This window comes from Vulpes vulpes, chromosome 1 (assembly GCF_048418805.1).
Source record: "Vulpes vulpes isolate BD-2025 chromosome 1, VulVul3, whole genome shotgun sequence".
Classification (NCBI taxonomy): Eukaryota; Metazoa; Chordata; class Mammalia; order Carnivora; family Canidae; genus Vulpes; species Vulpes vulpes.
This window is the reverse complement of record NC_132780.1, coordinates 103,921,283-103,935,575: the sequence shown is the minus strand read 5'-3', so window position 1 is coordinate 103,935,575 and position 14,293 is coordinate 103,921,283. Positions and strand designations below refer to the sequence as shown.

The window sequence follows — 14,293 nt, the reverse complement described above, 5'->3', positions numbered from 1 at the left end:
AAAAAGAATTGAGACCAGCTGTCCTCAGTTAAGCCAGGCATTGGAATTTGCAGAAACAGGAAACAATGCAACTCTTCCCACTTAGTTTTTTGGTTGTAAAGTTATTTTTCACAAAACATGTTGATATACAATGGCTTATTATTTTTAGTGTATAAATACACAAACATTAAAAAAATCTTAGTCTGGGTTTCTAATAGTTAATATTGATAAATGTAAATCATATAATCAAAGGCTCTTTAGAGTCATCAATAATTTTTAAAAGTATAAATGAGTCATGAGACCAAAAAGTTTCAGAACTACTGCTCTGCAATCTTTAATGAATTGCCCTGGAAACGATCTGCTCATTCTTTCCCAACAGTGTACAAATGCTTTGAGAACAGGAGCCCTCCTCTGTTCATCTCAGTAGAGCCCCAGTACTAAATATAGTCCTTTGTTGTTTGCAAATCAAAGGAACAAATCTTGCCATATTCATAACATCAAAAACTTAAATTCAAGATCCATATAATACATGGGGTACGTGTCTTCTAAAAGTGACAGATGAGAAGTTAAGCTGACTCTGAAGCTGCCCTCTACTTACAGATTGATTTCTACAGCTAACAGAAACAACACAATACCACTAATGGCTTGTGGAATTGGTTTTACTGCTTGATAATCACCCTACATTTATTTATATGGGCCAGGTGTCAGAAAAACTGGAAAAGAACCTGGAAAAGTAGAAACATAATTGATGTATTAGGGTAGTCAGAGTATAGATGAATATTTCCTTTCCAATTTCATTTGCTGGTTGCTGGTTAATGTTGCTTGTACAATAAATCTGTTTGTCTGGTTGAGTTCTGGACTGTAAGGAAAAAAAAATAAAAGAACTGCTCCTTTATTTGCAGAGATGAAATAACCAAAGTAAAGTGAGGGGCTCTTTCTTCTCAAACAAGCACATATAGTTCTAATGCAGGAATCTGAAGGTGGAAGAACAGATGTTGCAACAGTCTCAGTTTTTTCTGAAGTCCAATAAGGTACTTGGAAAACACCACTGGGAAAAACCATTTACACCTCATTTTCTTAAATACTTAAAACCATGCACATAGTAAACACTAGAGCATCTTCTTTTTAAAAAGTGAATAAAACTATTCAGGACAATGATATAGTATTTTCCATGTTTGTTCATTCCTTCCTTCATTCAAAAAACACTCAGTTTGGTAAACAAAACAAATATTTGATACCCTACATATGTAAGGGGCTTTGTGGTACCATATTTGTAGAAGAAACAAATGAATCAGACATATGCCCAGTTCTTAAGAAGCTTGTATTTTAGGAGGGTTGACTGTAATGGACATAAATGGGACAAAATCAAAGGTGGTGAAAATTATAAACTATTATGGGTATGACTGGCATTAGAACATTTAGACAAACCATCTGTTTCATAAGTGTTATATGATGAGTATTACACTCAGTGTCTTACATAGAGGAGATAAAATATAGTCACACATGTGTGCTGACATATGTATATGTAAACAAAAACTAAAAGACCCTCTGAATGTATAATTTGTCATAAAGAACCAGCCTTATGGTTAGTACCAAAGAACATTCAAGATGACAGATGTGATATTTTTGAAAAAACAAGGCACTGGTATTGTACATAATAATAGTGATAAACCACAGTAAGTTATAACAGTTCTAAGCCATAATAGAAACTCTAAAGAAAAATTGTAATAAGACACTACTTTAAGCCAGTTTGGGCTTAACTACCTCAATTTGTATCCATGAAACCAGCTTCCACAACCTGTTTTTACTGGACAGGATTCAGCGAATATTCCTATAATCTTGTACTATCAGTACTTGAACATGAATGTAAGTACTCCAAAACGATAGTCTTGAGAGTGGGGTGCACCTACCCTGAGGATACACAAAGACTTCCAGAGCTGTAAGCATGGAAAACTTTAAAGGAATCAATGTCTACATCCACAATTCACACACATATACTTTCCAAAACTGATTTACCAGAAAAATTGTTTGTGTTGTGAGTTCTGCAACAATCCTTTCAAAACAGTCTTCTAACATAAACTTTTACCAAATGCATCTTTCTGGGCTGGAAACTTCTCTGGGGCACAGTACAGACAAAGGAACAATGATAGAAAGACTTATTCCTGAGTGAGTTCCATAAAAGCATAGCAGCAACAGCTTCAGAACCACAGGAGGAATCAAGCGCTTCTTTCTTCTGAGAACAGCTCTGGGCAAGCTGCTATGCTTCATCTCTTTTAGAAATGAAATGGTTGCCAAAGAGATGTGTATTTACATATTTACTGAGGTTGAGAAATGAAGTCAGACTATTCTTGAATGTCTGATTTGGGTGACTGGTTTGCCAATGGTGACTTTGAGAGGATATGGCAAATGTTAATATATATCTCTTTTGCAGTTATTTAAACTTTGAGTAAGAATTTGAAGATAGCAGCTTTAAAATGTGTTAAGAGGTACATCGTTTTTAAAAATCCTTTTAGAACAAACTATCAGAAAGATGAATTAAGAAAAACGGTCCCATTTACAATAGCAACAGAATGAATAAAATATTTAAGAGATAAATTTAACCAAGGAGGTAAAAGATCTGCACAGTGAAAACTGTGAAACGCTGATTAAATAAACTGGAGAAGACATGACAATAATGGAAATAGTCCATGTTCACAGATAGGAAGAATATTGCTTTCCAAAGCAATCTATAGATTCAGTATAATCTCTATCAAAATTCCTATGGCATCTTTCACAGAAATACAAAAACAATCCTAAAGTATATGTAAACACAAAAGACCCTGAATAGCCAAAGCAATCTTGAAAACGAAGAACAAAGTTCAGGACATCATGATCCCTAATTTCAAACTATATGACAAAGCTACAGCAAAAACAAAACAAAACAAAAACAAACAAACAAACAAAAAACTATGGTATTTGCATAAAAAGCAGACACACAGATCAATGAATGGAACAGAAAACAGGGACGCCTGGGTGGCTCAGCGGTTGAGCGTCTGCCTTGGGCTCAGGATGTGATCCTGGAGACCCTGGATCGAGTCCCACATCAGGCTCCCTGCATGCCTCTTCTTCCTCTGCCTATGTCTCTGCCTCTCTCTGTGTGTTTCTCATGAATAAATAAAGTCTTAGAAAAAAAAAAAAAGAAAACAGAAGCCAGGAAAAAAAAAATCCTAATATGGCCAATTAATTTTCAACAGAAGAGCCAAGAATATTCAATAGAGAAAGGATCTCTTCAATAAATGGTTTTGAAAAAACTGGATATTCACATATAAAAGAATAAACTGGGCTACTATCTTATATACAGATCAACTGGAAATGGATTAAATATTTGGATATAAGACTTGAAAATATAAAACTTCTAGAAGAAAACATAGGGGGTAAGCTCCTCGATAGTGGTCTTAGCAATATTTTTTGGATTTTATGCCCAAAGCAAAGGAGATGAAAGACCTGTACTCCAAAACTATATAAGTTTGATGAAAGAAACAGAAGATGGTACAAAAAACTGAAAAAGATATTCCATGCTTATGGATTGGAAGAACTAGTATTGTTAAAATGTCCATATTACTCAAAGCAATCCCTATCAAAATACCAACATTTGTCACAGAACATTTTTCACAGTTCTTCAAGGAATCTTTTTAAAAACTACTGTATGATCTAGTGATCCCACTTCTGAATATATATCCAAGGGTAGTGAAATCACCATCTTTGAAGAGATACCTGAACTTTCATATTCACTGCAGATTTATTGACAATAGCCAAGGTATGGAAACAACTGAAGTGTCTGACAACAGATAAATAGATAAAGTAAATGTGATGTGAAAGATATATATGATGGAATATTATTCATCCGTAAAAAAAAGAAGGAAATCCTGCTATTTGCAACAACAAAGAGAATCTAGAGGGCATTATGCTAAGTGAAATAAGCCAGACAGAGAAAGACAAATAATGCATGGTATCACTTATATATGGAATCTTAAAAAGAAAAGTTGATCTTTATAAAAGCAGAAAGTTGAGAGGTGGTGCGGGCGGGGGGGGGGGGGCGTAGGACACAGGAAGAGGGTGGTAAAGGGTACACACTTTTAGTTATAGAGATAAATAAGGTCTATGGATATAATGTATAACGTGACTACAGTTGATAATTCTGTATTGTATGAGTGAAATTCACTAAGAGAGTAGAACTTCAGCTTTTTCTCACACACAAAAGCTGAGTATGTGAGGTGATAGGTATGTTAACATGGTGGGAATATATATATCAAATCATGTTGTATGATACATCTATCTTACAATTTGTCTGTTATACCTCAAGAGAAGCTGAGAAAAGGTAGATAATATTTGCTAAAAGAAATGCTATGACTATATGAACAAACTTGTACATAATAAAACTATTTTAGGAGATAAAAAAGAAAATATTTAGAAACTCCTGCTATGAGATATGAACTAAAAAGAAAGCAAGCACAATGATAAAGAGAATTTTTATTTAGGTTGATAGTTTCTCCAATGCAGAGAAATTGGAGAAAAAATGGAAGAAAACCATTTTTGAGAACAACACTGTTCTTGAGAACAACACTGTGTCTGGACCAGGTTGGGGTAATAGTTTATGTTCTTTGCTGGAAAGGCAGTGTGATATTGGACTTTCTACCTTTCTGACCTTTCTGAACTTCAGTTTTCATGGCTGTAAAAGAGAGATTATAATCCCCAAACCAAAAGTTTACCATGAGGATTAGAACCAATAGTAAGTAAGATGACTTACTTCAGTGCTTGGTGGTACCTCATTGGCACTAAATAAAGAATGGTGGCTATTATGCAGTCTCCTGTATTTTAAATCTTTGGGCTGGGTGAGGAAAATCACAAATTGGAACTCAAATTATTTACTACCCCTTTTAGGTGAAAATTTAGCTACTGATCCACCACCTGTGATATGTATTTTGAGTCACTTTTTTCTCTCAGTGTGGACAAATTTTAGCTAATTTAGTAATGGTCACCTACCTGATGTTCTCTGTGAAAAAAATGGATGGCCCTGTAGGTCAGGAGTATAAGCTATGTCCACAGATTGGGATATAATCAATAATGAACAACTGGCTGAGTTAATATTCAGTCATAGTACCATTTTTGCAAAACATTTAACATGTAAATAGTAAAGCCTTGCTATGCATAGTCCTGGCATTACCTGGAAGGTTCACATAATGCAAAATTTGAGGCCCTTCCCCATCTACTGAAATGGAAGCTGGAATTTAAACAAGATTTCTAGGTGATTCATGTGTACCTTAAACTGTGAGAAGCACTTGTAAAGAACAGGACATTTGCAGGGAAGATATAATCACCAGGGGTATATGTAACTCAGGTGGGAACTTTCTGATGTACTCAAAGCTGTGAGTAAGGCAAAATGATGGAGAGTCTAGACTGACATATATAAATGTCCGTAAGCACACACACTGATCAGTGGTTCTCAATTGGGGGTGATTTCACACCCAGAAGACACTGGGCAATGAATATCTAGAGACATTTTTTGATTGTCACAAGTGTGGAGAGGAGGCAGCTACTGGCATCTAGTGGGTCGACACCAAAGATACTGCTAAACATTTTACAATGCACAGCCCCCACAACAAAGAATCAGTTGGCTCAAAATGCTAATAGTGCTGAGGTCAGAGAAATCCTAGCATAGATTATACAAACATCCCAGCATAAATAGGTGTTTAATTGGAACTATTCATGAAAAGAGGAGCAGTAATTTGACTATACAGTTCCAAGGGGATGAATTTTTTATCTGAACATTCTGCATCTCAAGATCTATGAAGCTTTCTTTTATTTTTTTCTTTTTTAAGATTTATTCACTTGAGAGGATGGGCAAAAGAGAGAGAGAGAGAGCACAAGCAGGGTGAGGGGCAGAGAGAGTACCCGATTCCGCGCTGAGCTGGGGACCTGACTCAGGACTCCAAGATCCTGACCTGAGCCAAAGGCAGCTGCTTAACCAACTGAGCTTCCCAGATGCCCCTCTATGCAGCTTTCAAGATTACGTGTACTCCAGTTAAATGCTCAAAATCATTTATCTGCTTTCGCTAGCAAACCCAGAATCAATGACAATCTGTATTAGCATATAAAATCAGTCAGCATCACTGCCTAAAACCTTCTTAAGCAAAGAAAAGTAATGGAGACAGAAAATTAAGGTACTATTTTCATTTAAAACCCAATCCAACTAAAGAAGAAAGCAAGCTTAGGACCCTTAATTCCATATCCTCCTTACCCAAAAGACAACAATAGTCTATACCTTCATTTTCCATATCCACAATCCCTTGTCTGCAATTTCAAAAATCTAAGAACTATGCAATTTTATTTTCTAAACTGTGGCCAAACTTCTTATCTGAATTCATCATCTGGCAGCAAAGTCTGAATAGATGTGAGGCTATTTATTATCTTAATTATCCCACTTCAGTGTAACTATTCATATGGTTCACTGCAGAAGTATTCAGAGGTATGCTTAGGAGGTGGTGCCACAGGCCTTGCTGGAGCTGTTATATATGATAGATGCTCCTTACTGCCTTTCTAAAATTTGAAAAACTACAATTTTAAAAACATTTGGCATTCAAAAGTTTTGGATACGTGCTTGTGGACCTCGAATGTCTAAAATAGTCAATAGCAAATATTTGCTAAAACCATTCATATACATTTGAAAGAAGAAAAGACATATATGCACACATATACATGTACAAATCCCTACATCAGTAATTAGCAGTGTGACAATTAGTTTCTTTAGGGCACTGTGTACAAGCCAGGCTTGCAGCTTCAAATCCTGTAAGGACCTGCTAATTTGCATAGAAATGCCTTTTCTAAGTCCATAAAGGAACCTCAAATTCAACCTTCAAATGCTTCGGGATATAAGGCAAGAAATAGTGAATGATTTACAGTAAGCCCTTTGACTCTACCAGAAATGCTAATTCCAACTCAGTAGAATAATCAGCCTGCCCCCTCTCTCTAATTCTCTCTCTCTCTCTCTCTCTCTCTCACACACACACACACACACACACACACACACAGAGTGTAATAGCATTATAGGCACCAAACTGGCTCTGATAAGGTTCTCTCAGGGCCTCTCTCTATCCTCAGTTCTCACTGGTTGTGGGTTCTAAACTCCTGAGCTGATGGCTGGGAGTATAACTCTTTCTGCATATAAACTCTGATTTCCCTCCCTGACAGGCCTTACCTGACTAGCCTGTTGACTGTCTTATGGTATGCTCGCTCATGGGACTGTCCAGGGAAATAGCAGGTTGTTAGGAAACTAGTAGTACATTGCTGAGAGCAAATGTACTGAAATTGTCAGTTTTATGTGCCTACCCTGTAGAATGGGGCTTGGAAACAGAGGAGATGCCAGCTGATTTCCAGAAACCATCAAAAAGATACATGACCTTGCAACCATGATGAAAAAGATGCATCATGCTTGCTGCCAAAAACAATGAACAAAGTGGAAACAATTTAAACTTTTTCAAAATCTTTTTTTGCCAGTTATAGCTCTGCCAAGATTCACTAATCACCAGTTTTAATGCTTTTCTCATTACATTGCAAAACAATCTTCCTTCTTTTATATCCTAAGAAAATACATGTCCTTCTCCTGAAAATGAAATAGCACATGGTATTATTTAATAGGTTGAAAAAAAATCCTGAAAAGTTTTTGTGAAACAGTTCTCTAGTTAAAGTCTAAGAACTGTAATGTAAAGAGGGGAAACTATTTCAACTGCAGTTATGCTCAGCAAATTGTTAAATAAGATTCTAATGCTAAGGTGGGACGAAGAAGTACTTTGCCAAAGTTTCTGTAACTATTTCACCACCAAAGCAGTTTGCCTGTGGACATATCTACCAGTGGGTTGTGAAGTCTCATGACCATTCAAGGAAAGAGATGCCATCTTTCTCTTGTCAGGTGTCTCAAATAGGGAGTTGGAAAGAGCCAGAAGCCATGGGCAAGCCTCTTGCCAAGACTGTGGATGAGATCATCATCAACCCCACCCCAGCATCCAGTTCAGCTTCTTTAGAATTTTACAGGCTGCAGCCCTTGGGCCAGCCTCCTGTCAGGTTCTTAAAACAGGAAAAAATAAAAGTGGATCCTCCCCACAAAAAAATTTGGGAATTCTTACATTATACAATTATTTTAAACATGTTCCTCTGATGTGGTGTAATTAAAGAAAAGAGATTAGGATTTCAAGAAAGACTTTTCCAAGAAGACTCTTCCAAATTAGTTTCCTTTTAAAATGTCCTTACAAATCCTTAAACAACTTTCAAAAACAAAGTTTTACGGCAAGGATTAAAGACATGTATTGGATAATTAACTCATTCCTAATAGAAAAGATATATTATTATCAACTCTTTATGCTTGATCAGAAAACAAATATAACTTTTCAACCATGACAAGTCCTTTAGTTCAATTCTTAGGGATTCCATTCTATTTTAGCTTCTGTATAACAATACTGCAAAGCTGTAATTACATCCTCTATAATCAGCCCATTCCCAATGTTATTAAGAGTGCCACAAATTTAAAGCTATGACCTCATTGCTGAGAAGAAACGTGTGTGGAAAAGATAATTTATACGGAATGTAAAATGACATCCCTTATGCCAACAAATTTAAAACGCAAAAGAAAAAAGTAACATTATAATAGAATCATCATTTACAAGGGAACTATTATGTTCCTGATAGTAGAGTTTTTCTTCCTCATTTCTAGCATCTGACTCTAATCAATAAACTCCTTTTCCTTTCTCAAACTCTGTGCTCTTCCAGTATGTTGTGAAAACTCTAAACCCCTTCAGATATCTCTCAATTCATCGCATTCAACTGCTAGTCACTATGGGGATATGTTTATGTGTTTATGTGAAGTGATGGAGTCCTGGCACAATGTTATGCTAGTGTAAACCAGATTTTAATTGGCAGAAAGGTCCATCAGTGAAGTGTATAACTTCTAAGCAGCAATGCGAATAAAATTTTAACTTAATTGAGGATCAATAAATTGAGCACCAAACTTAATGTGTCACATATTATAATGGTATAAGCAAAACATTTTATAAATGTAACTATAACCACATTAATAAGAAAAGACAACAGCAATAACTCTTATCAAATGCTTACTATATGCCAGCATTAAGAGAATCTCAGATGAATTATCTCATTTAATTTTCAGAAATGGCCAAAGATAAGATAATTATTGCCTCCATTTTTCATTATTGGGAAACTGAAGCTCAAGGATGCTAAAACTGTCCAGGTTAATCAGCTGGTAGAGTAAGGCCAGTATTGAAGCCAGGTCACCTTGAAACTCTGTTTTTACAGCTTTCATTCAGGGTAGACTGTCTACTGGTTCTGTTACACAAGCAATTTAAACCAATTATTTTTGTCTTTATTCTTCCACTAAGGGATGGGAGAGAGGGAGTAGTGAGTGCAAAAAAAGCAAGATAACTGTTTATCAAGATTTTCCTTTCCAATCAAATTCAGGAATTCCTTTCCATATTCTGTATAGCTGATAAATATTTTTAAATTACACAAATATTTAATCACAGCTGATAAGTTGCTAAATCACCAATCACAAAATAGAATGCATTATTGTATTTTTCAGATTAAAAAGGCTGATTGACCAAGAAACCAAGTCCCAGGAGAAGAAAGAACAAGAAAAGGAAAAGAGGGTCACCGCCCTGAAAGAGGAGCTGACCAAACTAAAGTCTTTTGCTTTGATGGTGGTGGACGAACAACAAAGGCTGACAGCACAGCTTGCCCTTCAAAGACAGAAAATCCAAGACCTAACCACAAGTGCGAAGGAAACACATGCTAAACTAGCCCTTGCTGAAACCAGAGTTCAGGAAGAAGAGCAGAAGGCAACCAGACTAGAGAAAGAACTGCAAACACAAACCACAAAGTTTCACCAGAACCAAGAAACAATTATGGCAAAGCTCACCAATGAGGACAGCCAAAATCGCCAGCTTCGACAAAAGCTGGCAGCACTCAGCCGGCAAATTGATGAGTTAGAAGAGACAAACAGGTCTTTACGAAAAGCAGAAGAGGAGCTGCAAGATATAAAAGAAAAAATCAACAAGGGAGACTATGGAAACTGTGGAATCATGGCTGAGGTGGAGGAGCTCAGGAAACGGGTACTAGAAATGGAAGGGAAGGATGAAGAACTCATAAAAATGGAGGAACAGTGCAGAGATCTCAATAAGAGACTCGAAAAGGAAACATCACAGAGTAAAGACTTCAAACTCGAGGTTGAAAAACTCAATAAAAGGATTATGGCTCTGGACAAATTAGAAGATGCCTTCAACAAGAGCAAACAAGAATGTTACTCTCTGAAATGCAATTTAGAAAAAGAAAGGATGACCACAAAGCAGTTGTCTCAAGAACTGGAAAGTTTAAAAGTCAGGATCAAAGAGCTAGAAGCCATTGAAAGTCGGCTGGAAAAGACAGAATTCACCCTAAAAGAGGACTTAACTAAACTGAAAACATTAACTGTGATGCTGGTAGATGAAAGGAAAACAATGAGTGAAAAATTAAAGCAAACTGAAGATAAGTTACAAGCTGCTTCTTCTCAGCTTCAAATGGAGCAAAATAAAGTGACAACAGTTACAGAGAAGTTAATTGAAGAAACAAAAAGGGCACTGAAGTCCAAGACTGATGTGGAAGAAAAAATGTACAGTGTCACCAAGGAGAGAGATGATCTAAAGAACAAACTGAAAGCAGAAGAAGAGAAAGGAAATGATCTCTTGTCCAAAGTTAATATGTTGAAAAACAGGCTTCAATCATTGGAAGCAATTGAGAAAGATTTCCTAAAAAACAAATTAAATCAAGATTCTAGTAAGTCCACAACAGCATTACACCATGAAAACAATAAGATTAAAGAGCTCTCCCAAGAAGTGGAAAGACTGAGACTGAAGTTAAAGGATATGAAAGCCATTGAGGATGACCTTATGAAAACAGAAGATGAGTATGAGACTCTAGAACGAAGGTATGCTAATGAGCGAGATAAAGCTCAATTTTTATCTGAAGAGCTGGAACATGTTAAAATGGAACTTGATAAGTACAAGTTAGCAGAAAAGACAGAGTCCAGCCATGAACAATGGCTTTTCAAAAGGCTTCAAGAAGAAGAAGCTAAATCAGGGCACCTCTCAAGAGAAGTGGACGCACTGAAAGAGAAAATTCATGAATACATGGCAACTGAGGACCTGATATGTCATCTCCAGGGAGATCATTCAGTTCTGCAAAAGAAACTCAATCAACAAGAAAACAGGAACAGAGATTTAGGAAGAGAGATTGAAAACCTCACTAAAGAGTTAGAGAGGTACCGGCATTTTAGTAAGAGCCTCCGGCCTAGTCTCAATGGAAGAATCATCTCTGACCCTCAAGTATTTTCTAAAGAAGTTCAGACAGAAGTAGTAGACAATGAGCCACCCGATTACAAGAGTCTCATTCCTCTGGAACGAGCAGTCATCAATGGTCAGTTGTATGAGGAGACTGAGGACCAGGATGAAGACCCTAATGACGAGGAATCGGTGCTGTCCTTCAAATGCAATTCATCTACTCCCTGTCCTGTTAACAGGAAACTATGGATTCCTTGGATGAAATCTAAGGAGAGCCATCCTCAGAATGGAAAAATACAAACTAAGCCCAATGGAAACTTCATGCAGCCTGGAGATCTAGTTCTAAGCCACACACCTGGGCAGCCACTTCATATAAAAGTTACTCCAGACCATGTCCAAAACACAGCAACTCTTGAAATCACAAGTCCGACCACAGAGAGTCCTCTCTCTTACACAAGTACTGCAGTGATACCAAACTGTGGTACCCCAAAGCAAAGGATAACCATCCTCCAAAATGCTTCCATAACACCGGTGAAATCCAAAACCTCTGCTGAAGGCCTCATGAATTTAGAGCAAAGCATGTCCCCAATTACCATGGCAACCTTTGCCAGAGCACAGACCCCAGAGTCTTGTGGTTCTATAACTCCAGAAAGGACAATGTCACCTATTCAGGTTTTGGCTATGACTGGTTCAGCAGGCTCTCCTGAGCAGGGACGTTCCCCAGAGCCGATAGAAATCAGTGCCAAGCATGCGATTTTCAGAGTCTCCCCTGACCGACAGTCATCATGGCAGTTTCAACGTTCAAACAGCAATAGTTCAAGTGTGATAACTACTGAGGATAATAAAATCCACATTCACTTAGGAAGTCCTTACATGCAAGCTGTAGCCAGCCCCGTGAGACCTGCCAGCCCTTCAACACCACCACAGGATAACCGAACTCAAGGCTTAACTAATGGGGCACTAAACAAAACCACCAATAAAGTCACCAGCAGTATTACTATCACACCAACAGCCACACCTCTTCCTCGACAATCACAAATTACAGTAAGTAATATATATAACTGACGACTCTCACCCTCATCCAGTCTATTGTGATATTATTGCAAGGAACTCAATCCTTTTTAATTATCCCTCCACATCCCCCAAAAGACTGACTGAACTTGTACTTTGGGAAGGTTTGTGCATGAACTATCCAAGAGTATCTGAAACTAACTAAGTGTTGCCTGCAACAGTCATATCAAGTGTGCACTTACTGTATATCTTTTCATTTACATACCTGTATGGAAAATATTTAGTCTGCACTTGTATAAATACATCTTTATGTATTTCATTTTCCATAACTCACATTAATTTCACTGCAACTTGTCTTGATGAAATACTTTAACATTTTAAGCAGTAAATAATTTGTTATTTTTATCATTGCTTGCTGAATTTTTTTTTTTTTTTTGGTCATTCTGTGTTACATTTTTGCATGTATAATAGAATTTTATTTCCTGTTCAGAAGGTCTATTAATTCTTCCTTGAAAGCAAGGAGGACCTACATCCCACTTCCCATTTACAGTCAACTTCTGATCACATGTTATTAGAGGAAGAGGAAGTGGTTCAAATAAAATTTATGTCTCTTTGATTTTAAAGTGAACTATAAGATCTCTCAGGAGCAAAGTTAACTTCCTGCTTGAGATGTATCTCAGTATCCCTGGTGCCCAGCAAAGTGCTTAGCACATGTTGAAAACTTAATAAATGTTTACTGACACCAAGTGAATAAAAAAATATTAAATAATTTGCTCTTATAAGCACATACAAGCTGATGGTGAAAGTAAAAAGCTTTGAAATGTGATAGTAAGCAAGAAAAAGCGTATTTGAAAACACAAGTTACCCTGACAATCAAGAGTTGACTGTATTTCTACTGTAGTGAAAACCCCTATAGAACAAATATATTTGCATCCAAACCTGAAATCAGCCACTATGATATATGCTCTTGAATACTGCTTCAAAGCAAAAAAATGTCATTCTTGTTTTTCTTTCTTATCTGAATCCCAAAACAGTTTGAATTATTTAAGGTAGATGTTTCCTACCTTGCTTGTAAATTGGCTATATTCAGAAGCTTGCAAGGTAATTGCATTTTTTCTCCAACCTCTAAACAAGCAAATAAAAGCCAAAAATAGTTACAAACACAAGTTACAGAAAAGGCATATTTAAAAAAAAATCATACATTATCTTGGTTGAGGAAAGTTTCTTCTGTGATTATTGTTATGCCATTTACAAGGTAAGTGAGAAAAACTTAACCAAAGCATCCTAAGAATTCTGATACCTACCTTATTAGGACTCTTTGAGAATGATCTATATTTCCACAGCAGAGAACAACACTTTTCAGAGAAATATATTTTAAATACTCTGGTCCCCAAGTCACATTAAAAAGAAAAATTCAGACAAAGTAGCTCATTACTAGTTTCCCTTTTCCAACCTCATAACTGTTAATTTAGTTTGGTCAGTTTTCCTGCCAATTACTGATTTTAAACACAATTCATTTAGACACCCAGGCAAACTGAAGATCTTTTTAGAAGTAAAAGAAATCTTCCACGATTATCCTCCTTTTCCCTGAAAATCAATTTCATGATAGCAAAGCGAGGATTTGTTGACAGAAACACTTCCATGGTGATGAACTACAACACCAATGCAATGGGCTTGCATCATCATTAAATAAATTGGGATGAAAGCTGAGGCTGGTGATGAATGAGAAAGCTTCTGTTTAAACACATTTATCTTGGGAATTGGCAGTGACCCAACTGTATTACAAAATACATGATGGTCTAAATGTTTTTCAAAACTATTTTTTAAATTTTATTTATTTGAGAGAGAGTATGAGCAAGGTGGAGCAGGGGCTGGTAAGCAGCAGGGGGGGGAGGGAGAAGCATACTGCCCCCTGGGCAGGGACCCTGACACAGGGCTTGATCCCA

At 36.7% G+C, this 14,293-nt stretch overlaps 2 protein-coding genes across 7 annotated transcripts in view; one reads left to right on the top strand and one right to left on the bottom strand.

Annotated features, from left to right (window-relative positions):
* Positions 1-14,293, bottom strand: part of CMSS1 (cms1 ribosomal small subunit homolog) — a 383,859-nt gene that overhangs the window by 343,013 nt on the left and 26,553 nt on the right. The gene's annotated exons all lie outside the window — the stretch shown is intronic.
* FILIP1L (filamin A interacting protein 1 like) overlaps positions 1-14,293 on the top strand; it is a 296,680-nt gene that overhangs the window by 262,824 nt on the left and 19,563 nt on the right. For both annotated transcript variants that reach the window (XM_072721534.1, XM_072721541.1), the window contains one exon: positions 9,605-12,380. In XM_072721534.1, the coding sequence (XP_072577635.1) occupies positions 9,605-12,380 (2,776 nt within the window). The remainder of the gene's footprint in view (positions 1-9,604; positions 12,381-14,293) is intronic.